The sequence below is a fragment of the Danio aesculapii genome, chromosome 11, assembly GCF_903798145.1.
Source record: "Danio aesculapii chromosome 11, fDanAes4.1, whole genome shotgun sequence".
Lineage (NCBI taxonomy): Eukaryota > Metazoa > Chordata > Actinopteri > Cypriniformes > Danionidae > Danio > Danio aesculapii.
This window is the reverse complement of record NC_079445.1, coordinates 39,026,884-39,050,953: the sequence shown is the minus strand read 5'-3', so window position 1 is coordinate 39,050,953 and position 24,070 is coordinate 39,026,884. Positions and strand designations below refer to the sequence as shown.

Here is a 24,070-nt window from a genome sequence, read left to right as displayed (position 1 = left end):
ATACCATTTGAAATGTAACTTTAGAACTCTGATTTAGTGCAAACCAACACATATCAGTGATTCTGCATGTACATTTAATTATTTTAAAGAGGTTTAATATGTATTAATTAGATTATAAACCTTACCATTTCGTTGGAGTGCAATGAGTGCACTATTCTGTGCTTCTGAATAGCTGTATTTAAATTTCTGTTGTGTTTCGTCTGGTGCAAACAACAATATTGCTTATCACTGAAAATCTCATCACGTAGTGTGTTGTTACAATGTAACCTGCTCCCCTGATGTTTACGTTCATAATATTTACATTATTTGCTAAATAATAACCACCTCATGTGCAACTTTGAATCTGCGTCTCATTTTGGAGTCTGCTACTGTCCACCGGAGGTCACGGTTTGCTTTGAGAGCCTTTCTGACTGAATGAATGAAATACATAGTTTTCCAACAAGACAAACTGGGGTGCTGAAATATAATTGGCTAAACTAGCAGTGGGCGGGTTAAAAAGAACCAAAACAAAGACAGCCGTTCCGGCATGTAACGCACATTTTCAAAGCAGAATATCTGACTTCAGCATTGTTTTTTTTTTTTCAGATAAACAAGAATATTCACTTAGCATGTTTCTTAAATATCTGCAAATATATTATGGTATTTTTATGCTTTCGAAGAGTCTAAAACTTACAGCACCTTTAAAGTAATCTTTTTGCTGCTTGGGTCAATATTGTGATAAAAAATATAGCAATTAGTCACAACAAGAAAAAATGATACCAGCCACATCCTATTTATGAACAGTAAATCTTAAATATTAATTTCTGTGCTGTGTTTCTATATGTCTGAGCTTTGGAATGAAGTCAGCAGACCTGATTTGAATATATATCAGATCAGGGCTGTCACAGATGTTTTAGATACGGCGTCTCCTGTCACAGTTTGACGTGTGCTCGACTGGAGGGGAGTTTCAGGAAAGCTGTGAGCTGGAGATACGGGAAAGACACATGTGGCTGCTGTCACGCTCCGATTGATTAGCCCACTGGACTAATCCCCAGGATTAAACACAACGGTTTTTTTTTTATCGAACAGGGCGGCTTAGCTTTAAAAAAGCATTTACGTCCGAGTCCGTGTCAGCTATCCAAGGTTGCCCGAGGAGCGCGGGTGACGTTAAAAGGTTGTGTCAGGAAAGACAGAATTCAATTTTCTAACTTAATGTTTCTTCTGGAGGACTGAGCAACAGTCAAGAGCTCTTTGGCATGATCAAAAGGCAGTTTGATGTATTATTTCATAAAGTTCATAAATGGGATTTTTTTTCCCTTTCCCATAACGCCCCCCAAAAGCAAAAGGTTACGTGAACCCATTCGTTTAGAGCTTTTGACGTGAAATGATGAATAAATAGAGTGACATGTGTGTGACAGCTGTAAAAGTTACAAATGTAAAAGTTACAAACCGAATAAAGATTTCTCATAATAAACATGTATAATTAATAAATAAATAAATAAATAATATATATATATATATATATATATATATATATATATATATATATATATATATATATATATATATATATATATATATATATATATATATATATTAGAGATGTCCAAATCAGATCACGTGATCGGAAATCGGGCCCGATTAAATATTAATTCCGTTTCCTATTCTCTTTAAGAGTCAGTTGCATCGCACCATGGCGCATTTGCTATTTACATGGCGGAGTTTGTAAGTGAAAAAACTAAATGCTTCACTAGCGAGAAAACAGTTTAATAGAGCATCTGCAGCATGAGGATAAAGAACAAGCCTTCTCCATTCTACCTCTTTACTTTCTCTTTAATTTACTTTTACTTTACTCCTTTACTTTCGTTGATAAGGAAACGTTGTTGTACGCGCTCCACTGAAGACATCCATTAGCCTACATATTAAATTTTGTCTGTTAAGTCTGTTAAAGACTTACCATTGTGAATTGTATGTCAAAGCTGAGTGGCCTTCTCTGAATGAGAGACACCCACTGGAGGACTCTACAAGGCTCTTCTGGGACTGGTGCCTTCATACCTATGTTCCCTTCTTCATAAGTCTAAAAGCCAGTATGCCCTACGTTCAAGTGAATCTGGAATACTCTTCAGTCTGAACTAAAAATATCTGAGCTCATCCCAATGACATTGTTTCGCTTTATCCTTTTTAACAAACAACAACAGTCCATTTCTCAATGTATGTGTTTTAATATATTGAAATGTGGTAAAGCTAAACAACTGAACTGTATTTTATACTATATTAATTTTCTATTTATTATTAATATTATTATTATTATTATTATTATTTTATTTTATTTTTATAAGTCATATATATATATATATATATATATATATATATATATATATATATATATATATATATAGTTTCAAAACTATGCATAAATTCAGTTCTAATTTCCATCAAACGATAAATGAACAACAATAATGAAGTGTGGTCAAAAAACTGAGTTATACACACAAAACACACGTCCTATTCTTGTGCCCCATATGGTGATGCACAGGGCTTAATTTGTGCCGGAACACGCCGGATCCGGTACCTCTGAAATTTGATCCGGCACCTCATTTTACCGATCCCCCTCCTCATCCAAACGAAATGATTGATAGGGTCCTTAAAGTGAATGGTTCGTTAATGTTGTGAATTGCGACTTGAAATAAAGAGTTAACAATTTTTTTCTGTTTAATGGTTCAAAATCAGGTTCAAAACCTCATGATTAAAATCAGACTGTTAAATCTGGCTTATGTAAATGCCTAAATATGCTCATTTTGAATAGTTATATTAAAATATCATATTAAGCGCTTATATTTGACCCTCTTTTATAGTCTTAGCATTGTATATTCACATGTTATGAGTTTCATGCTTTCATAACATAACATACACATTGTGACCAGCGCCATACTGTAGCACCATTATGTTCAGTGGTTTCCAGTCGAGGATTATGGGAGAACCGTCTTACCACATGTCTATGGGTGTGGAGTATTCGGTGGATCCCAGCAGAACATCAGGGGGTCGATACCACAAGGTCACCACCTCGTTCGAGTAGGTTTTTGTCGGGACCGATTTCGCTCTGGCCAAACCTTAACAAGCAAAGATAACACAGCTAGATTACAGCGACGAACAAACGTTGCTGGGTAACCCAGAATCAGAGCCAAGAGCTGAATTAAAATGGGGAGTCACATGGGAAAGTGCTGCTGGGTAATGCACTAAAAAAACAAGCCAGATAGTCTTTGTACGGCACACCAAAGTAAACGCATCTGTGAATATTCAGAAGAGAAAAAAAAGGCCTCACCAAAGTCTGCCAGCTTGAGTTCTCCCTTGTCATTAATGAGCAGATTCTGAGGCTTCAGGTCCCGGTGGAGAATCTTCCTCTTATGACAATATGATAAACCGCGAAGGAGCTGGAACATAAATATCTACAAGGACCGAGAGGCGGATGTTAGCGCTTTCTAAAACTTGAACTAGCAACAAAGACGGCATTTTATTGCATCCAAAATGTAGGCAGCTGCTATGTGTGATGTCTGTTTTTTTTTTTTTTTTTAAAGGCAGCATCGTATGTATCCATTGCAGATCCCTGAATGCATGCAAAAAATGTTTTGATGATTTAAAATAGATTCAGCTGTATTTTTAACTCAGCAGAGTTCTTGTTGGATAAACTAAAAGCGTAAAGCTAAAATCACTGTTGTTTTATGTATATAAACAAGTACTGGCCGTTATACACTGTAAAAAATGCTGGGTTCCTCAACATTCCTTCAGTCCTAACACTAATCTATTAAGTTACCTTAATAGTTTTTACAAATTTAAGTGGATTGAACGTAAAACAATTTATGTCTAAAAGTTGTCCCAAAAATGTTCAAGAATTCTGTTGTTTCAACTCATTTTAAATTAGTTAAAAAGCAGGAATAGTAATTTTTTTTATTGTAGATCACTTAATAAATTTGTGGTTTCAATGGATTTGAGTTTATTACACTATAAAAATGCTAGGTTGTTGTAACCCAACAGTGGGTCAAAAATGGACTAACCAAACCATTGGGTCATTTAAATCATTTAAATTTTATTGGATTTTTTTTTTTACTCAAAATCATTTTTGTTGCTTGTTTAAACTACTTGCGTGAAAAGAACTGAAATAACACAATTATTGAGGTATTTCTTGAGACAACTTATGTTCAATCCACTTACATTTGTAAAAATAATTAGGCTAACTTAATTTATGTTGCTTACTGTTGTATGTTTTTAACCCAGGCTGTTTCTGAAAACGTAGCCCTATATACATTTCTGGAAAGTACCAAATACGCCCCAGGAAGTTCATTTTTTTGCAGTTTTTGTTTTCGCAAATCCACCTGAAGCCACTGTGTACGCTTTTTGAGATCTCAAATTTCTCTCACAAGGGCCATTTGTACCTGGTGTTCTCACGTAAATCCACCAGAGGCGGCTGTTGACTGACTGACTAAATGACTGACTGACTGACTGATCGACTGACCCACCCTTCTCCTTCCCAAAACCCAACCGATTGTGTTTTCAAAAGCACAGACTGGCCAGCGCCCACCGCCTTTCCTAAACCCAACCGACAGTGTTTTTTAAAGGCAATACAGAAAAAAAGCCCTCGTCTGATTAAAAAAAAAAAAAAAAAAAAAAAAAAAAATATATATATATATATATATATATATATATATATATATATATATATATATATATTTATATATATATATATAAATATTTTTGTTTTGTTTTATTTCATTGTTTTTTTTAACCATGTTTTCAGTTTTTACCACATTCTACCCCTATTATTTACTTGATTTTTAAAAAAAATTTTATTTAGCTTTTGTATTTGTTTTACCTGGTTTCTCAAATAGTTCTTCACCAGACTCAAACCCTGTCAACGCAGTCAACTTTGCTCCGTGTCTCAAGTCCACTGACATATGCTGCGAGCCACTGGACAAACTGGTAACAGCAGGAAAGCCGTCCATACGGAGGTAAGCGGTCAGCTGGTAAGCGCGAAAAGGAACTGTGTCAAAACGCCGCGCAGCGTATGTTTTAAAGATGAAATACAGCCATATGTACCTCTGGGTACATCATTTGTGATCTCCAGAAATGGAAATAGGGCTGTTTTGAACCTGTGAGCCTGTGTTGAAGTTAACCTTTTCAGATTTGTGTTGTGAAGGAATTGTGTGGACGCCAACTTATTTATTTATTTTTTTTACAGTGTGGTAAAAGATTGATTTTAAAAATAAAATAAACAGGGGGGCTAATAACTCTGACTTCAACTATGTATGTTTTTGCACCTAGCTCAGCGTTTAAATTCTGTGCCATTTGATAAAGTGACAAGCAAAAAGCAATTAGCTTTTTTCCCCCAGTTTAAATTCCCAATTATCATAAAACATATGGGCTATTTCCAAGTCATTAGATGCTTTTAATCAGTGTTTAAAATGTCATCCAGAGATCTATACCTAATTTATATGTCATTTTCTTTAATAAATTGACTTATTAGTCATTTAAACAAACTAATTAGTCAATTATAAGTCCCCAATACTCTAATTTCTTTCCCCGTGTCTGCAAATGAGATCTCATTAGTATCTCAGTTGCTTCTCTGGAAATCCCCGCCCACTGGAATCTCATAGGTGCAAAATCCTGCTCACCATAATTGTTAATTTAAACACACTCTCATGATTGGCTGTGCTTAGTTTCTTGTTGTCGAGTAGCGTTGTGTTCATAATCGATTAGCAAATTGCTTGTCACTGAAAACGTGTCGTTATTTTAGCATCATGTCAACATGTCACACTCCATCAGAATCAATTGGGAGTCGTGTCTCTCTTGTGCTATCCTACATTAGGATGCTGTCTTAGAAGGTAGCTGACTGTGTAGATAGGGATTGGAAAAACAGCACAGTATTTGTTACCTTAACATTGTGCATGCTCATTAGGTTTCCACAGTTGTCGAGGTACTGCTTTAAGTCACTGTCCTGCAAAAAAAACACCATGTTTTACGTTAACACCAGTTTTAAAAAAGACTGGTCATGTCATTTTTGTATTTAGGCCTGTGCAATATGACGATATTCGGACCTCACATTAGGGTTCATACGGTCCTGGAAAAGTCATGGAATTTTGACAAGACATTTTCCAGGCCTGGAAAAGCTTTGGAAAAACAAATAAACCCAAAATGTTTTAGAAAAGTCATGGAAATTTGTCTAAGAAATAATTATTTATCGGTATATAATAATTTATTGCATAATATTGGATCCATTTTAAATACAATTGGACAGAGCAATTGTATTTCAAATTTGCCCAATCTTGTCCAATAAATCTTACCCCATCCTGTGAGGTTCTCTGCGTGGGGTAAAAGCAACTCGCAGTTTCAGCTTGGCCTCACTTTCACTCGCTTTTACAGTAATTTAAGAAACGTTATGAGTTTCGTGGCCAGAAACAATCTCTAACTACAGAGGTAAGATCCTGTGGGTGCTAAAGTCTTGTAAAAACACAATCCAACATTTCAAAAATGTTCACACAGACACGATACTATCTAAAAACTAGTTTACAGATATAAAAATTAATATAAACAACACGGAGGCTGCACGGTGGCGCAGTGTGGAGCACAATCGCCTCATAGCAAGAAGGTCGCTGGTTCGAGTCCCAGCTGAGTCAGTTGGCATTTCTGTGAGGAGTTTGCATGTTCTCCCTGTGTTAATTCGATAAGCTAAAATTGTCTGTAGTGTATTTGTGTGAATGAGTGTGTATGGATGTTTCCCAGTGAAGGGTTGATGCAGCATCCGCTGTGTAAAACATATGCTGGATAAGTTGGCGGTTCATTCCGCTGTGGCGACCCCAGATTAATAAAGAGACTAAGCAGAAAAGAAAATTAATGAATGAATAAACAATATGGATAGTCACATTTTTTGATATATACTGAATATGTTTTTTTTCATATTTACCACATTTGAATCATCAGGTCATGCATTTTTACCTGAAAAGTCATGGAAACATGACTAAAACATTTTTCTTTTAAAAATTATTATTAATTAAAAAAATATAAATTTAGGAAACATCGCTAGACTCCACCCTGTTATCTTTCTTATCTGCTGAAAAAGTGATAAACAACTTTGTTTTATCTAGACTTGATTACTGTAATTCATTACTTGCCGAGGCTTCTCAAGCCACCTTAAAGGGATAGTTCACTCAAAAATGATAAGGTAATCACTATTTTCGAACCCTTAAGTGGTTCCATATCTTTACACTGCAAAAAAATGCTTTTCTTTCTTTGAGTTTTTGACTTGTTTTCTTATTTCAAAGCTTCATTTTTTTGCTTGTCTATATAAAATGCTTCTTGATTTGAGATTTTTTTTAGATGTTTGGACTAGAAACAAGACAATACAGAAAACATTTTTTTGCAGTTTCCTTTTTCTGCACACAAAATATATTTTGAAATGCTTGTTTTGTTAAAACAGTATTTAAAATAAATTAGACATATCACGTTTGTATGTAGGGCTGTGCAATATGACAATTCAGACCTCATGTTAGTGTTCAGGTTTATAAAAAAAATCATTTAAGTAAAATTGCAACCCCCCCCCCCCCCCCCCCCCCCGTTATCTTTCTAGTCTGTTGAAAAACTGATAAACACCTTTGCGTTTCCCCTAGAATTGATTACTGTAATTCATTACTTGCCGAGGCTTCTAAACCCACCTTAAAGGGATAGTTCACCCAAAAATGATAAGGTAATCACTATTTTCGAGCCCTCAAGTGGTTCCATATGTTTACTCTGCAAAAATGCTTTTTTTACTTTGAGGTTTTTGTCTTATTTTCTTATTTCAAACCTCCAATTTGCTTCAAAATGCAATGTTTATGATAGCACTTTTTCATAATTATATTTTCAATATTACACAGCATTACAGGGATGCAGACAGAAACATGAATAACAGCATCGTGAAAAAGTACAATGTTTACACTTTGCATTTTATTTAGCAATTTTTTGGAGTTTTATCATTCGTTTTTGAAAAGTGTTTTATATTTTATTAATATTCATTTTATATTTCTACATTTTCATCAAACATTTGCCCTGAAGTTCTAAATAAAGTGAGAAATATAATAAATAAATAGTATATAAAGAAATAGTAAATATAAATAAGTTAATTTGAGTATATGCAGTATTTTAAAATGTAAAACCAGTATTTTACTTGTGGTCAATATATTTAAACTAGTAATTGAATGTATTTACATAGAAGATACTATAATGTGATATATGAATGGTTATCTGGATAACAGATGACTTATATCTTCAGATTTTATAGTATTTTTTTGCCATATCGCCCAGCACTAGTTGTATGGTTGCTTACATAATTAATAAAGTGGAAAATACTTCAAATTCCACTCCACCCAGTCTTACAAAGCATCTTGGGATTGACAGGTTGGCATAAGAGCTCAGCTAAAGCCTGCTACTGTTTTCATAGCATTGAGAAGAAAAGCGTGGCTTACCAGATACTCAAATACAAGAGTGAGGCATCGGTCCGTGTGGATGATGTCATGCAGCGTTACGATGTTGGCATGTTTCAGGTTCTTCAGGAGTGACACTGTCATAACAAAACAAGAATACAACAATGAGCCACTATAACAATAGCCTCCGGCAGGGTTGTGCAACATTCAGAATTGATTTGAGATTGGTAATTCTGTTCCTGCATTTATATGCGGTTGCAGAGTTGTCATTCAGATGAGAAAAGATGATTGTTTTTTTATTTTATTTGATATAATTCATAGTTAAACATGCATTTATTAAACATGAATTTTGGATTTTCTAATTTTATTATGTATGATCAGCGGTAAAGTAAGGAACTTTTGGAAATTAACTTGTGGAAATTTATTTTCAATATAAACAAATGCTGCAGAGTTAACACTTAACTGAGTTAACTGGCTCTTTTGTTAAGCTTATCATTGCCAACGGAGACGATGCAGAACCATCTGTTCTTTGTTCTTCTGAAGGACAAAGGTGTTAAGAGCCCAGAACTTGCAAAAAGGCTTCTGGATCTAATCAACATTCTACATCATCTCAGGCCCCATTCACACTATGTTTTAGGCCCCGTTTACACTGTTTTTAGATTTAAAATGGAGTTGTAGGATGAAAACGATCCGCGTCCACCCAGCGTTTCTCTCTTCGTCCATACTATACCACTGAAAACACATCACGTGACCACACACGTATTTAATTCATCTTGTTTTCTATATCTAACGACATATTCCCTGAGTTTGATCTTTTTAATCTATTACTTGTTCTCAGGTCACGTGTTGTAGCTGAGTGCAAAGATAAGTTAATATATTAATTAATGTAACCGCGTACACTGATTCTGCATATTAACTGATTGCTTGACTTTATTTCCTATATTGTATAAACTTGTTGTACGTTATACTTTTATAACGGCTATGATTGATTATTAAAAACTGATCTTCAGCAAACGAGAGGGTATGTTTCGTATTTTCAATGAAAATGAAAGGAGGCAGTTCTGTTATAGGCTCCATTTTGTTATAAATATGCATACGGTGAAGCACGCTCGTATAAATATACAGGTACATGATGCCTCAACATTTTTGGTGTCTGCTAAGTTGCTAATATCAAGATGAAAATAGGCAGTTCCTTATATCATGTTTTCATTTTATTGTTAAGAAAGTGAAACAACACAACCAGGGTGATGTGAATGATGTAATAATGTACCCCGTTCTCTGAAGATTTACCCGACGTGTCCTCAGGAGTTTGTTTTCCATATCAAATGTGCGAAGTCTGAACTTACAAGTAGAGGATGCAAGACTGAACTGTGTGTAGGCTATTTAATATTGAGGGAAAAGCCCCAATCAGATGTTTTCAGATGCCTCCGTTTTCAGATGTCTCTGTTTCCCCCCCATATACAATGACAACGGAGCAGCAGCATTTTCAATTGAAAATGGCCTCTCCAGCATTTTCAAAAAGCTCCATTTTTGATGCTCAAACACCGGCGTAGTGTGGATGGATAGTGTGACTGTAGCAAAACTTGTGCGTTTTTAAACTAAAACGCATTAGTGTAAACGGGGCACAGAGAGACACGTGGATCACAATCTTCCATCTCACAAAAGGGAAACAGAATGGAATATTTCACTTCATATACCTTAAGAGTCAAATGATCATGTATATATTTAATATGCACTGCTTGAAATTCCCTACACTATCAGAAATAACGGTACGCAAGCTGTCACAGGGGTGGTACCTTTTGAAAAGGGATTTTTACCTAAAAGGTAAAATTTGTACCTAAAAGGTCCATATTAATACCTCAATGGTACAAATTAGTATCTAAAAAGTACAAAAGTGTTCCTTACAAAATGTTAAGGTATTAATATAGACTTTTGAGGTACCAATATGAACCCTTCAAGTACAAATGTGTACCTTTTGAAAAAAGTAGCACTGCAGTGACAGCTCGCGTACCTTTATTTTCTGAGAGTGTATATGAAACTTTGCTTATTGTTTATATATGTATGCTTAGGTAAAGATCAAATTACATAGTGATGTTTAGACTCTGTATATTGAAAACAATGCCTTGGGTAAATTAGATGTGGTTTGGAAAGTGAATTATGCGTAGGAAAAAATGTAAGACTCTTAAGTATAATAACAGTTAATAACATATTTAATAAATAAATGTGCTTTTACACGTATACATCATAATTCCTTCGTTCATTTTTTTAGGCTTAGTCCTTTTATTAATGAGAGGTCGCCACAGTGGAATGAACCGCCAACTATGTTTAACGCAGCAAATGCCCTTCCAGCTGCAATCCATCACTGGGAAGCACCAAACACTCTTGCATTCACACACATACACTATGGCCAATTTCATTCATTCATTCATTCATTCATTCATTCATTCATTCATTCATTCTTTTTCTTTTCGGCTTAGTCCCTTTATTAATCACTGGTCGCCACAGCGGAATGAACCGCCAACTTATCCAGCATATGTTTTACTCAACGGATGCCCTTCCAGCTGCAACCCAGCACTGGGAAACACCCATACACACTTATTCCCACTTATGCACTATGGCCAATTTAGTTTATTCAATTCACCTCTACCGCATGTCTTTGGACTGTGGGGGAAACCGGAGCACCTGGAGGAAACCCACACCAACACGGGGAAAACATGCTAAATCCACACAGAAATGCCAACTGAACCAGCAGGGGCTCGAACCAGCTACCTTCTTGCTGTGAGGTGATAGTGCTACCCACTGAGCCACCGTGTCACCTGAATACGTCATAATATTATGCATATTTTTAAAATCAGTTAAAAATACAAAATATGAATGAAATATTTCACAAGTATATATTATACTGTATATACTTTATACATTAGCCCTCCTGTTAATTCTTTTTCAAATATTTCTCAAGTGATGTTTAGGTAAGGAAATATTAATATCCATATATTCATTCATTTTCTTTTCCTCTTAGTCCCTTTATTAATATGGGGTCGCCACAGCGGAATGAACCGCCAACTTATCCAGCATATGTTTTATGCAGCGGTCGCCAGCTGCAACCCATCTCTGGGAAACACCCATACACTCCCATTCACTCACATACAGTACGGAGTTTAGCTTATCCAATTCACCTATAGCGCATGTCTTTGGGGAGAACACACACACACACACACACACCCACACACACACACAACATGAAGTCTTAGAGCTGTAAAACAACTTTCCCCAACCCTGACCTCCAGCAACATATATTGTAACGCAACACATGCATATTCCCTCTAGCATGTATTCAATGTGTCAGTCAGCCACTGGATGGCAGTGTTGCTTCACTCCAGCATCTTCCATTAGTTACCCTGCTCACGTACTCATTCTCATTTAGATGGAGTGATTCAGACTGGGTGAAGAAGATGCCCGTGGCTCGCTAGTTTAGTATGTATACTCTTCGTGACAATCTGGGTTTTGAACAAATGGGGAGCTTAAAATCATAGTAGTGTGTGTGTGCGTGTGTGTGCGTGTGTGTGCGTGTGTGTGCGTGTGTGTGCGTGTGTGTGTGTGTGTGTGTGTGTGTGTTAAATTGATGTGGGATTGTTAGGATTGGGGTAAGGCCATTTAAAAAGCAGCTTTTACAGTGTAAAATGCATTACACCTATGGTGAGTCCTCATAAACCAACAAAAATCAATGTGTGTTCAAAATGAATTAGGGTGAGGCTTAGGGTAATGCAATATACTGTAATAAGCAGTATTTGAGGTATAAAATGCATTATGCCTCAGTAAATCCTCAAACCAACCAAAACCAACATGTGTGTTTGTTCAAAATTGGGTTGGGTTTAGGGTTAGTGTAAGGCAACATAATAAGCTGTTTTTACAGTATAAAATACATTAAGCCTATGATGAGTCCTCATAAACCAACCAAAAGCAACATGTGTATGTGTGTGTGTGTGTGTGTGTTTAAAATTGATGAGGGTTGGGTTTAGGGTTAGGGTAAGGCAATATAATAAGCAGTTTTTACTGTATAACATGCGTTGTGCCTATGGTGAGTCCTCATAAATCAACCAAAACCAAATGTGTATGCGTGTATGATCAAAATTGATGAAGTTTAGGGTAGGGCAATTTAATGAGCAGCTTTTACAGTATAAATTCATTGTGTGTATGGTGAATCCTCATAAACCAACCAAAACCAACATGTGTGTGTTCAAAATTGATGAGGTTTAGGAATAGGGTAAATCAACATAAATAGTTTTTTATAGTGTAAAATGCATTGTGTCTATAGTGAGTCCTTGTAAACCAACCAAAACCATTGTGTGTATTCAAAATGAATGAGGGTTAAGTTTAGGGTTAGGGTAAGGAAACATAATTAGTAGTTTTTACAGTATAAAATACATTATGCCTATGGTGAGTCCTCGTAAACCAACCAAAACCAACATGTGTGTGTGTGTGCATGTGTGTGAAATAGCAAGACGCCACCTTCCCGTATGGCTGTGCATGGGGCGCCCTCTTCATGCTCTAGACGAATCTCTTTCAGCGCCACCAGGTTTTCTGTGAGTTTGCTGCGACCCTTGAATACGGTGGCGTATGTGCCCTGAGTGACAGACGGGAAGACAAAATATGTCAATCTTCTGGGGAAACAGGAGTGGTGCAGAATAGATTAGCATTTTTTTTGCTTGAGGAGCCAGATTTTACTTTGGCAAGCCAACATGGATCAAAAGTGATAGTCTTATTAAAAATATATATGAAAGGAAGAATGAGAGAAAAGCTAAAGAAATCTTTTAAATCAAACATGTCAGTGTCATCGTAACATTATGAGAAATGCTTGGTGTCCAGATGTCTTTTGAATTTTACACGGGTTTAACTTTATAGTTTTTCCTTGTGTAGTTTTGTTGGATATTTGATTTGGGAACAACAATTTGCCACAAAGTTTGCACTGAAATATTGTACAAAATGATTGAATGCATGACCTGCTAGTTTTTTTTAGCAGAGAAAACATGTATGGTTAGCATTGTGTTGCTATTTTATTTTATTAATTTAATTTTAATGTTATTTTATTTTATTATTTTATTACATTTTTTTAATGTTATTTAATTTAATATTTTATTTATTCAAATAATTTAACTTTATTTTATTTGTTATTTAATTTAATGTTTTATATTGTTTTATTAATTACATTTTATTTATTACATGTTATTTATTTTAATATTTTATTTTATAAATTTTATTTTAATGTTATTTTATTTCATTTTAATTTAATTTTAATAATATTTAATTGATTAGATTTTATTTTTTTGTTATTTAGTTTATTATTAATTTAATTTAATTTAATTTTAATATCATTTAATTATTTAATTAAATTTTATTATTTTAATTAAGTTTTATTTAATTTAATCTTATTTAATTTAATATTTAATTTTATTATTTTAATAAAAAAAATTATTTTATATTAATGTTATTTAATATTTAATTTATTTAAATTTAATAATATAATATATAATATAATATAATATATTGTTTTATTATTTTAATTTTATTATATTTTAATGTTATTAGATTTATTTTTTGTTTTATTTTAATTTTATTTTATTTTCTCTCCATGTTATTTAATTTAAGATTTTATTAAATAAAAAAAAATCGTATTTTATTTTATCTGGTATTTGATATTTGATATTTATCTATTTTATTTGAACCAAAAAAAAAATAAGATTTTTATTACACATATTAAGAGAATAGCTGTGTATAACTTGATCAGCACTATTTTATAGTTTTTTAAAGTCTCTTCTGTTCACCAAGTCTGCATTTGTGTGATTTAAAATACAGTACAAAAAAAAACCTGTTTTGATCTATTTTACAAGAAATATATTTGTAAAGCTAAATTCTTAGCACCCTCACCTTATTTTTTATTTAAATTATGTTTTTAGAATATAATTAGTTATATATTATGACATATTTAATAAGTAATTATTTAGTATTTTGCAATTATCCTTATATATAATGATTTGCTGCTCAAAATACAAATTGTTATCAGTGTTGAAAACATTCTGATGTGAGATCTGTAAGACATTTCCTTTTGGGGATTCTTTAAATAGAAAGTTCAAAATAACAACATTTATTGACATAGAAATATCAACATTATAAATTACTTGCTGTCAGTTTCAATACATTTAATGTGTTCTTGCTGAATAAAACTTTATTTCTTTTCAAAAAAAAAATTCTAACCCCAAAGTTATGCCTTCATTTACTTAACATTGCTCCAAGGTGAATGTATTCATAATAATCTTAGCAAATTCATTCATTCATTTTCTTTTCATCTTATTCTTTTTATTTATCTGGGGTCGCCACAGTGGAATGATCCGTCAACTTATGCAGCAGATGCCCTTCCAGCTGCAACCCATCACTGGGAAACATCCATACACACTTATTCACACACATATGCTACAGACAATTTAGCTTGCCTACATGTCTTTGGACTTGTGGGGGAAACCGGAGCACCCGGAGGAAACCCACGCGAACAAGGGGAGAACATGCAAACTCCCATCTTAGCAAATTATTTTTAAAAAAGAGATATTTAATATGATATTACATATAATTCACTCACAAATAGCAATTTCAAGCTGAATAAAGCTTATATCTCAAAGTAAAGAATCATATCCCATGACTTTCACGTTCCGTTTGAGTTTACAAGACTTTTTCAGGCCTTGAAATACAGCGAGTTGAAAGCACCTTTATACATTAGTGAACATATTTATGATTGCTGATACAGAGATAGGAGAGCCACCGCTTACAGTTATTTGTTTCTTCATTGAAGAGAGTTCACAGCAGTCTCCGTCCAGTATTTTTCCGATACTTCAGGTTTTTTCTTTCGGTCATTAGATACGGTATTCCTCAGGGTTGTATGTAGAACATTATTTCTCACAATTTGCGATGTGCATGCTTTGTTGCACTTAATGGAAAATTGACGGGCTAGCCGCGCTACAGCTTTGAGCATATTACAGACTGATGTCTCTTCGTGCCAAAAAAAAAGCCTATTAAATCAGAATTCACATTCAACACGACTCGTATTCACTGTAATCGCCTGGAGGGAATCTCGTAATGAACACATTCGATTCTTCATTTCGATGGCTGCTGTTTTATGTTCTTAATTTTTGCCTATAGCGCCTCTTTTTGTTTTTTTACTTCACCCTGGGAGGAGAAAACATCTTACCTCTCCTAGTTTGCCCAACTTCACGTAAGTCTCCAGTTTCCCAAAGCCAATGTCTGACTGCAAAACAATGAAAAGAACAACTTTTAAAGAACTTGAATTGAATTTCAGCACATTTAAAGAGGCAGTTCACCCAAAAATAAACATTTCCTTTACTATTTTCACATATTCAAGTGGTTTGACAACACATTCTCATTCCTGATTTTTCACATATTGACGTTGTTTCATTTTTGTGTTGGGCCGGGTCCTTCATGGTTTTAAATGAAACCTTTGGTGTCAGTATGCTAACGCAAAAGGCATCGGCAGTTTTAGTGTTCTGATTAAATAACAGTGTAATATTTTTGCTATTACTGCACTCTCAGAAAAAAAGGTACAAAACTTGTCACTGGGGCGGTACCTTTTCTAAAGGTACACTTTTGTACAATACAGGTCCACATTTGTACCTTTTGGGCTCTATTTTAACGATCTAGGAAAAAGCATTAAGGGATTGTCCCAATCCACTTTTGCTGTTTTAAGGACGGGAAAAATATGCGCCCCAGCACATGGTCTAACAGTGTTGTGCTTATTCTTTTTAATGAGTTATGGGTGTGTTTTGATCGTAACGTGTATTAAACCAATCAGAGTCTCGTCTCCCATTCCCTTTAAGAGTAAGTTGTGTCATGCCATGGCACATTTGCTATTTACATGGTGGTGTGGAAAAACTAAACACTTCACTAGCGAGTAACTAGTTAAACAGAGCGTCATCTGCAGCATGAGGATAAAGAATGAACCTCCTCTATTCAGCCTCTTTACTTTCTCTTTACTTTTACTCTTTACTTTACTCCTTTACTTTTATAAGGAAACAGTGGAAACTCACTCCACTGAAGACATCCATCAGCCTACATATTTAATTTAGTTTAAGTGCAAAGATTTGTTCCAAAACTGTATCTAAATTCAGTTTTAATTTCCAGCAAATGAATAAATGAACAAAAATAACGAAGTGTGGTCAAAAATGATATCCAATTCCGTTACATCCAAACACACGTCCTGTTCTTATGCCCCATATTGTCCAAAACCTGACAGGTGGACAAATCTAAACTTGTTTTTATTAAAACAAATATAAATATGCATATAATTAATAATACTTCTAATAATAATAACATTATACAAAAGCAAATTGTCGTGATTAAACTGAAAAAAGCCCCCGAGGTGAAGAAGGCATGGAGGCAGTGGTTTTTATATTTATGTAAAAATAATAATTTTTGTAATATTTTAATCCTTTAATTCTTTTTCATTTGTGAAGATATTTACTTATTGCTGTACGTTCTGTGTGTATTAAGCAATGTGTTTGTTTAGGCGTTTAAGTACCAATTCTACCCCTTATCCCTTACCCTCACTGCTCATTTTGCGCCTTCACCTGGAGGGGTCAGGGTGTCCCAATTCTTTTTATCTTGAAGGCGTAGGGTTAAAGCCTGGTTTATACTTGACGTGTCCGCTAGTTCGCTTGAGTGCGAGCGACGAATAAAACATCATCGCTGTGTTTGCGGAGGTTCACTTTGAGTGCACGCGGCATGATTTTGGCTGGCGGAGCGCATGGTTTTTTTGAGACTCGAGCGAACAGTGCGCGTGGCACCGCGTTTGGTTTGAGTTGAAAATGAAACACTTTGAGTAGATTTTGTCTGATACAGTATGACTGTACAGACATCTTTATGATCCGTGATCATAGGGAGAACCAGATGACCAATAATTCTAAGCTTGAAATTGCAACAGCCATGGAAAAGGAGGAAAGTTTTTGTTGAAAGGTTTGGAAAAACCTGAGGGTTAAGTTTGTTAAAGCCAAAAGAGGCCATTGCAAAAGTGGAGACCCATGTACACAATTACAGAAATATATGTTTTTCCACCAGTCATACTGTAGGTTTTACACTGATGTGTTACAATTTTTAATTTAAAACAATTTAATTGTTACAAAACTATAATTAAGGAACAAATTATGTCTTTGATAACTGGAAAGGAATATTTGAACCTATCGGTTTCTAATATACTGATAGCCTGTTTTCTAGGCTTTATCGGTGATAATGAACAGGAATGTTGGACCGTTATTGCCCTTTTAGCATAGGTATAGGACTGAATAGTCAGACAATAATGTGTGAATTGTGAAGCGGGCTAAATCTAAAAAACATCTGTACTTTTTAGTAAGCTTTTTTTTTTTGTTGCTTTTATTCTTGCCATAATAAAACCTATATTTGCAGAGCAGTCCATGTTCTGTTGTCATTGATATTTTAATAAACTTCAGTAGGTAGAACTGTCCGAGATATGAACAAAAGCAAGTGATGCATCGAAGTTTGATTGAAAAAAAAAAAAAACCTCTTGACCAGTTATAAAAATCCTTATCATTAAAATAATTTATAAAAATAATAAGCTTAAAAATCTTGAATGATATTAATAATATGACGTAGTTTCGGAAACTTCCTACTTCTCTGTTTATCCATCCAACTTTACGTTCAGTTTCTTTTGACCACGCTTTGTCATTTTAAAGAATATCACTACGGCGAACGCGACAAGTATAAAAGCCTCGTCCGTTACGCGAGGTGCGCGCGCAGTCAGCGGAGGTGCACGATGCGGCACCAAGCAAAAATATAAATCCAGCTTAAGGGGAAGGCAAGATGGCCCTTGAAACAGAGATTTTTCAGGATCACATTCGAAGCCAAGGGGTAAGAAAATTTCCCAGAATACACCAGCCACAACAGCAGCATGGCTGCACACGGAACTCAGGAGATGCACAAGTTAGTATTTTTTTGTCATTATTATGAGTTTACAACAAACAAGCACGTTTTAATATATCCATAACCGCGTTCGTGTTTTACCGTCATGCTTTTAAAAAAACGCTAAAATAAAAACCGCTAAATTTCGCCATCTATAATCCATAATCATAACTCCTGTATAGCAGTCCCACAACATACTTTCACATCTGACACTCGATGACACTCGAATACCCTGTCAGAAAAGTCTAGTGTATAGGGAATGACCTTTTTACAGCATCTGGTATAATGTTAATGTTGTTTTTGTGTGTTTACGTAGATGAATATGCCCACGGTATAATGCACAGTACAGTTACGATCTTATCGCCACGTTATATCGTTATCGTTGCCTTAAATATCAAAAGAAATATACCAGTATAGATGAATGGCAAAAAATAATGCAACTGGAATAACAACAGCAGTCGCGATCGTCAACCTGATATGAAGCAAGAGATGACGATAACATATGATGACGTGTGCAGGTCTTGTAGTGCTGTCCCTTTTCCCTTCCCCTTCACACAGTTTCAAGGGCCAAGGGGAAGGGGTTAGGGCTTCAAAATAGAATTAGGCCTTAGAATACAACACGACCTGCTTGTATTGCTGTTATATGGTTGTTTTTGAAATCAATACACATGACTTTACTTCTATGTGCCTGCTGCTTATTTACAGTATGATGTTCAGTAGTGGAAAGGTTTAGACTTAAGCATTGGGTAGGCTCTCCAAAATATTCTTAAAAATGTTTCTTTTTTTTTTTAATGAAATTATTATTTTTTAAATGCATGTGAATCATTAAAAAATATATAGGTTGGAACCTGTACATCATTAAATAATGCCCAAAGCGTACACAGAAAAATGGTTCATTAGATTTACTCAATTTTTTTTAAGGTAAATGATTGCAAACAATTTATATGGGCTGAATAATCTTGGACCAGGCCGTATCCTGAGCAGCTGCTGTGGTGGTCTTGGAGGAGCGGAGAGCATGAGACTGATTCCTGTGATGCTCCTGGGACATATGAGTCTTCGCTGACTTCCAGCATTCTCCAGCCCTCAGCGCCTAGACTGCAGCTCTGCACAAGACGTTTGACCATAGGAGAAATGGTCTTGCCCAACTGAGCCTGGTCTCTCTTGAGGTTTTTTAATTCTTCACTTTCGCCAATTGGTGAAGTTTTTTCCTCGCTGCTGTCGCCACTGGCTTGCATAGTTCGGGACCTGTAGAGCTGTGCATCGATGGATTTACTCTTCAGTGTTTGGATTCTCAGTATTGATTATTAAACCACACTGAACTAAGCTAATCTGAACTTAAACTCTGAAAATTGAACTAACACTGTTTAAATGTACTATGATCTTCTATGTGAAGCTGCTTTGACACAATCTACATTGTAAAAGCGTTATAGAAATAAAGGTGAATTGAATTTAAGCAAATGAAATGTATTAATGTTCAACTTAATTAGTTTTTTTTATTCAGCCCATATAAATTGTTTGCAACCATTACCTTAAAAATTTAGTAAATCCAATGAATCATTATTTTTCAGTGTACTCACGGCACAAGGTGTGGAGATGGGGTCCTGATCGAGCGTCAATATGTGATGAATCTGAATTGAGAATGTGTTAAAAATACTATGGAAGTTAATGGCTGTTTTTCCCCAATATTCTCAAGTATAACTTCCTTTGTGAATTTTAATGTTTGTGTGAACTGTCCCTTTAAGAGTTTTAAAGTACGCCAGAAATATATTCTGATAAGTTCTAGTACTACCAGTGCACTGAAAGGATGTAAATCAAATTTTATATGTGTTCAGCACTTTTTATAATGCATTTTGTTTAGAAGCTGGAGCAGAATATTTAAAGCATTTGACCTGGAAGAAAGATGTCTCCAGAAGACATTTATGGAAATGTTTTGCTGTGAATAATGCTGTGAATGCACCTTATGTTGTCTTACTGTATATATCAGTGCATCTTTATTTATTATTTATTAGTACTGAGTCTCTTCTGCCTGTAACTGTAAATGCTAGGACAGTGCATTGAAATATTTACAGTATATTTTTTGACCATGTATGACTTTAAAGAGTGCACAGAGTGCAGTTATTGGGTTTAAAAAGTATTAATTCCATTCAATGTGTCATTATTAAAGCATTTATAAGCATACGCTGATCGAACAAAGCTTTGCTGTATTTAAAATTAATAAAAACATATATGTTTTGACAAATAGGAAAAATCCAGTGGTTTGTAGGAGACTGGCACAGTTTAAAAGTTGCAATTAACTTGAACACGTATTAATGGTCATTTTTAAACTAGTTTGCAGCAGTTTTTCAGGCCACTAGGTTTGATTAATCTATCAGAAAGCAGTTTATACATTAGAATGATCAATTATTCTTTCAAAATTTGGTCAGCCCAAAATAAAAACTACAGTAATTCATAGTAAATATTACAGTGCTTTTGAACCATGCTGTATTATGCAACAATAATTAATAAATGCTAAAGCAAACTGTAGTATTAACTATCATGAACTGATAAGCTAACAAATACTGTAGAATACAGTTATCTTCACTACAGTAAACTGTGGCGCATTGTAGTAGAACACACCCAGTTGAAGAATTTGTTGTCATTCGTTTGTTACTACAGTTGTTGTTTTACCATTGCAACTATAGAATTACCACGACAAATTCATTACTTTACTATAGTGTGCTTCAAAAACACTAGTATTTACCGTAAATTACTTGTTTATTTCTCATATGAGAGAAAGTGAGTATTCTGTTGCATTTTTACATTCATTTATCTGTTGCTGAATGACAAAATAACTCTATTTCATTCCTATTTTGAAAGTAGTTTGAGAGTTTTACTTGAATTTAATATGCTTTTACTGTATATAAAATCACTTATTTAAATGGAATTTGACGTAGATGCCAAAATGGGAAATTTTATATGAGCCTAAGTTCTGAGAAATTGGTGAACAATGTTTGTACACTGTAGTTTGTCAATGTACAATATGTATATATTTATTTATTAGTTTCTTTCATTTTAGGTGATGTGAGAGTCGAAAGTAACTATACATAACCATGTCCGAAAACTCAAATGTGCAATGTTAAATACTTTTTTGTGTCTGTTGCAAGACCTGAATATAATAACGGACAGAACAGAACTACAAAAATATATATATATATATTTTAATTGATCTTTTTGGGATATATTTTGTCTGTAATCACATTATTAAGGCAACTATTGAATTAACCCAACAGATTAATACAAGTACTTTACAATAGTATGGTTAAAAAAACACTAGTATTTATTATAAATTACTAGTTCATTTCTCATATGAGAGAAAATGAGGATTTTGTTCGCACATCTGTTGCTGAATGACAATTGAAATGTTTCATTCCTATTTTGACTTTTCACAAAAGTAGTTTGAAACAATAAACTGTTTCGCTTGCATTTAATCGGGCTTTAATCTATGTAAAATCACTTAATTTAATGGAATTTGATGTGGATGCCAAAATGGGATATTTTATATGAGCCAGAAAGACTAAGATAAAGAAATTGTTCAAGAAATCGGTGAAAAATGTTTGTAAATTGTAGCTTTAAAAATGTATTCATTTTTTTATTTTTGGATTAACAAGAGAGTCGAATGTAACAACACATAACCATGTACAAAAACTAAAATGTGCATTTCAAAATACATTTTTTGTGTCTGTTACAAAACCTGAACGATAAACAATACAGAGAAAATAAAAGAAGAGAAAAGAACTACAAAAAAGTTGACATAAAAAAGATAATAATTGTTGTTTTTATGAATTACATTTTATTTTTAATTAGTGATAGTTTTTTGTGCAAGTCCGTAGTCACATTATTATCGTTACTTGATATAAATATGATGTTTATGTTTTTTTATGAGTTTTGCTTCGGTTACTGACCAGCGAGGCTCTTCTGGACATGCGGCTGAGAGGTTTGCACGGCGGTGGGCTTTCCATCTGCAACTTCTTCAGAAACTCCGGCGGGAGACGAATATCCATGGGCAGAGACATCCTCTTAGTTACATCCTGCACACACACACATCAAAGAGCTGTCAGCTATTAGCGTTCAGCTAGCACACGTATAAAAACACAGCGCGTCAAGGCCAATATGACAGCTTTCTCCACTGTGCAACACAACTCTACGCCTATAGCCGGAGCCCGCTATTCTTACCATGACCAACTTGGCATGACAATGAGAAAAACCTGTCACTTTTTCTCCAGCACTCAATAAAAGATTTCTGGCGTAATCTCAACACGCTGAGGCAGGGCAGGACAAAAATATTACATCTCACCGCGAGCTGAAGTATATCCAGCAATCTTCTCGCATTTAAGAAGCTCTGATGGAGTTAGTTCGTAACTCGATTCACGGCCACGGTTAGCCCAAAAATAGCATCTTATATGTGCTCTAAAAAAAATGAGAGCGTTCCCTGTGATTCCTCTGCCTTTTGCTGAGACTTTTGTACGGTTCTGCAATAAAACTAGCCGGCGATTCTCAATAAAACCAGGGAATAAAAAAGTCCCATCATGCCCGTGGGAATAAAATAAGGGTGCATGGTGCAGATAAAAGGTTTGCGAGACCAGAAAAGAAACCGTCGGATTTGAAAATGGGAGAGGGCATTCATTCCAATTTTCCCCCCTTCTGGATTCATGGCCGCTGAATAAGGAAGCTGACAGCCGAGGCGCTGAACGCTCCCAATGCCCCGCTCTGTCTTTTTGTGTGCTGGACTAACTTACAGGTAATACTTCCACTCCATTTAATGATGGACTCGATCTTTCTCATGTGCCTCCAAGCGAGGCATTTCTTACATACACACCATAGAATCGCATGGATGATTATGGTGGAAGAGAAAGAGAGGAATATGATCAAGGCAGCTTTCCTCATGGGGTTCTGATTAGTTTGTGTTTGTCATTCTGCAATCCAATTGGCATGGCTTATTTTAACCCTCTGGGGTCTGAGGGTGTTTTGGGGGACTGGAGAAGTTCTGATATGTCCTGACATTGGTCCTTTTTTCACATGCTTGTAAACGTATAAGTTGAAGCAACTGTAAATGGCACAAACTAGGCTACAGTAATACGTTAGCAATATTTATGTACAAGGACAGTCTGGGAGGGGCTTTTTTTCACTTCCCTTTTCTCTAATGTATCTTATTTCTTATTTCCTATGCTAGCTCTCGTCTGACCTGTCTTGCCCTGAAATGTGTGATGTTTGTGCCTGGTCAGAGGGATCCAATTTCACTACATGTAAAAGTGTATGTGACAAATAAAGGCTTTATTTATCATCATCAACATTGTGTTTTTGAGAAAGAAACGTTTATGTGTGGTTGGTGAAAAACTACAATTTTAAAGTCACAGAACTAACTGAAAATAAAACAGACTATTTGTTCACAAGACTAGCGTTTTGTCTTGCAAAAGTGTTGCGTTTCACTCAGAAACATCAGGAGAAATTATGTATTGCATTAACCCTAAAAATTTTACAATCTCTTAAAAAAGTATTGTCAAACATACCAACACAATCTCACAGCAATTCGTAACTTTTTGATTTAGTGGCTAATTCGTATGAATTCGTACGATCTAATTCATACATTTTCGTACGATTTGCTCATCCCCCAATAACGGTTGGGTTTA

General features: G+C 34.8%; 1 protein-coding gene across 1 annotated transcript in view; it reads right to left on the bottom strand.

Annotated features, from left to right (window-relative positions):
* cdk18 (cyclin dependent kinase 18) overlaps positions 1–24,070 on the bottom strand; it is a 171,197-nt gene that overhangs the window by 40,303 nt on the left and 106,824 nt on the right. The window contains exons 4-10 of the mRNA XM_056468214.1: positions 22,346–22,471; positions 15,667–15,723; positions 12,939–13,053; positions 8,472–8,566; positions 5,906–5,968; positions 3,302–3,425; positions 2,969–3,089 (exon numbers count right to left, since the gene is read on the bottom strand). Of these exons, the coding sequence (XP_056324189.1) occupies positions 2,969–3,089; positions 3,302–3,425; positions 5,906–5,968; positions 8,472–8,566; positions 12,939–13,053; positions 15,667–15,723; positions 22,346–22,471 (701 nt within the window). The remainder of the gene's footprint in view (positions 1–2,968; positions 3,090–3,301; positions 3,426–5,905; positions 5,969–8,471; positions 8,567–12,938; positions 13,054–15,666; positions 15,724–22,345; positions 22,472–24,070) is intronic.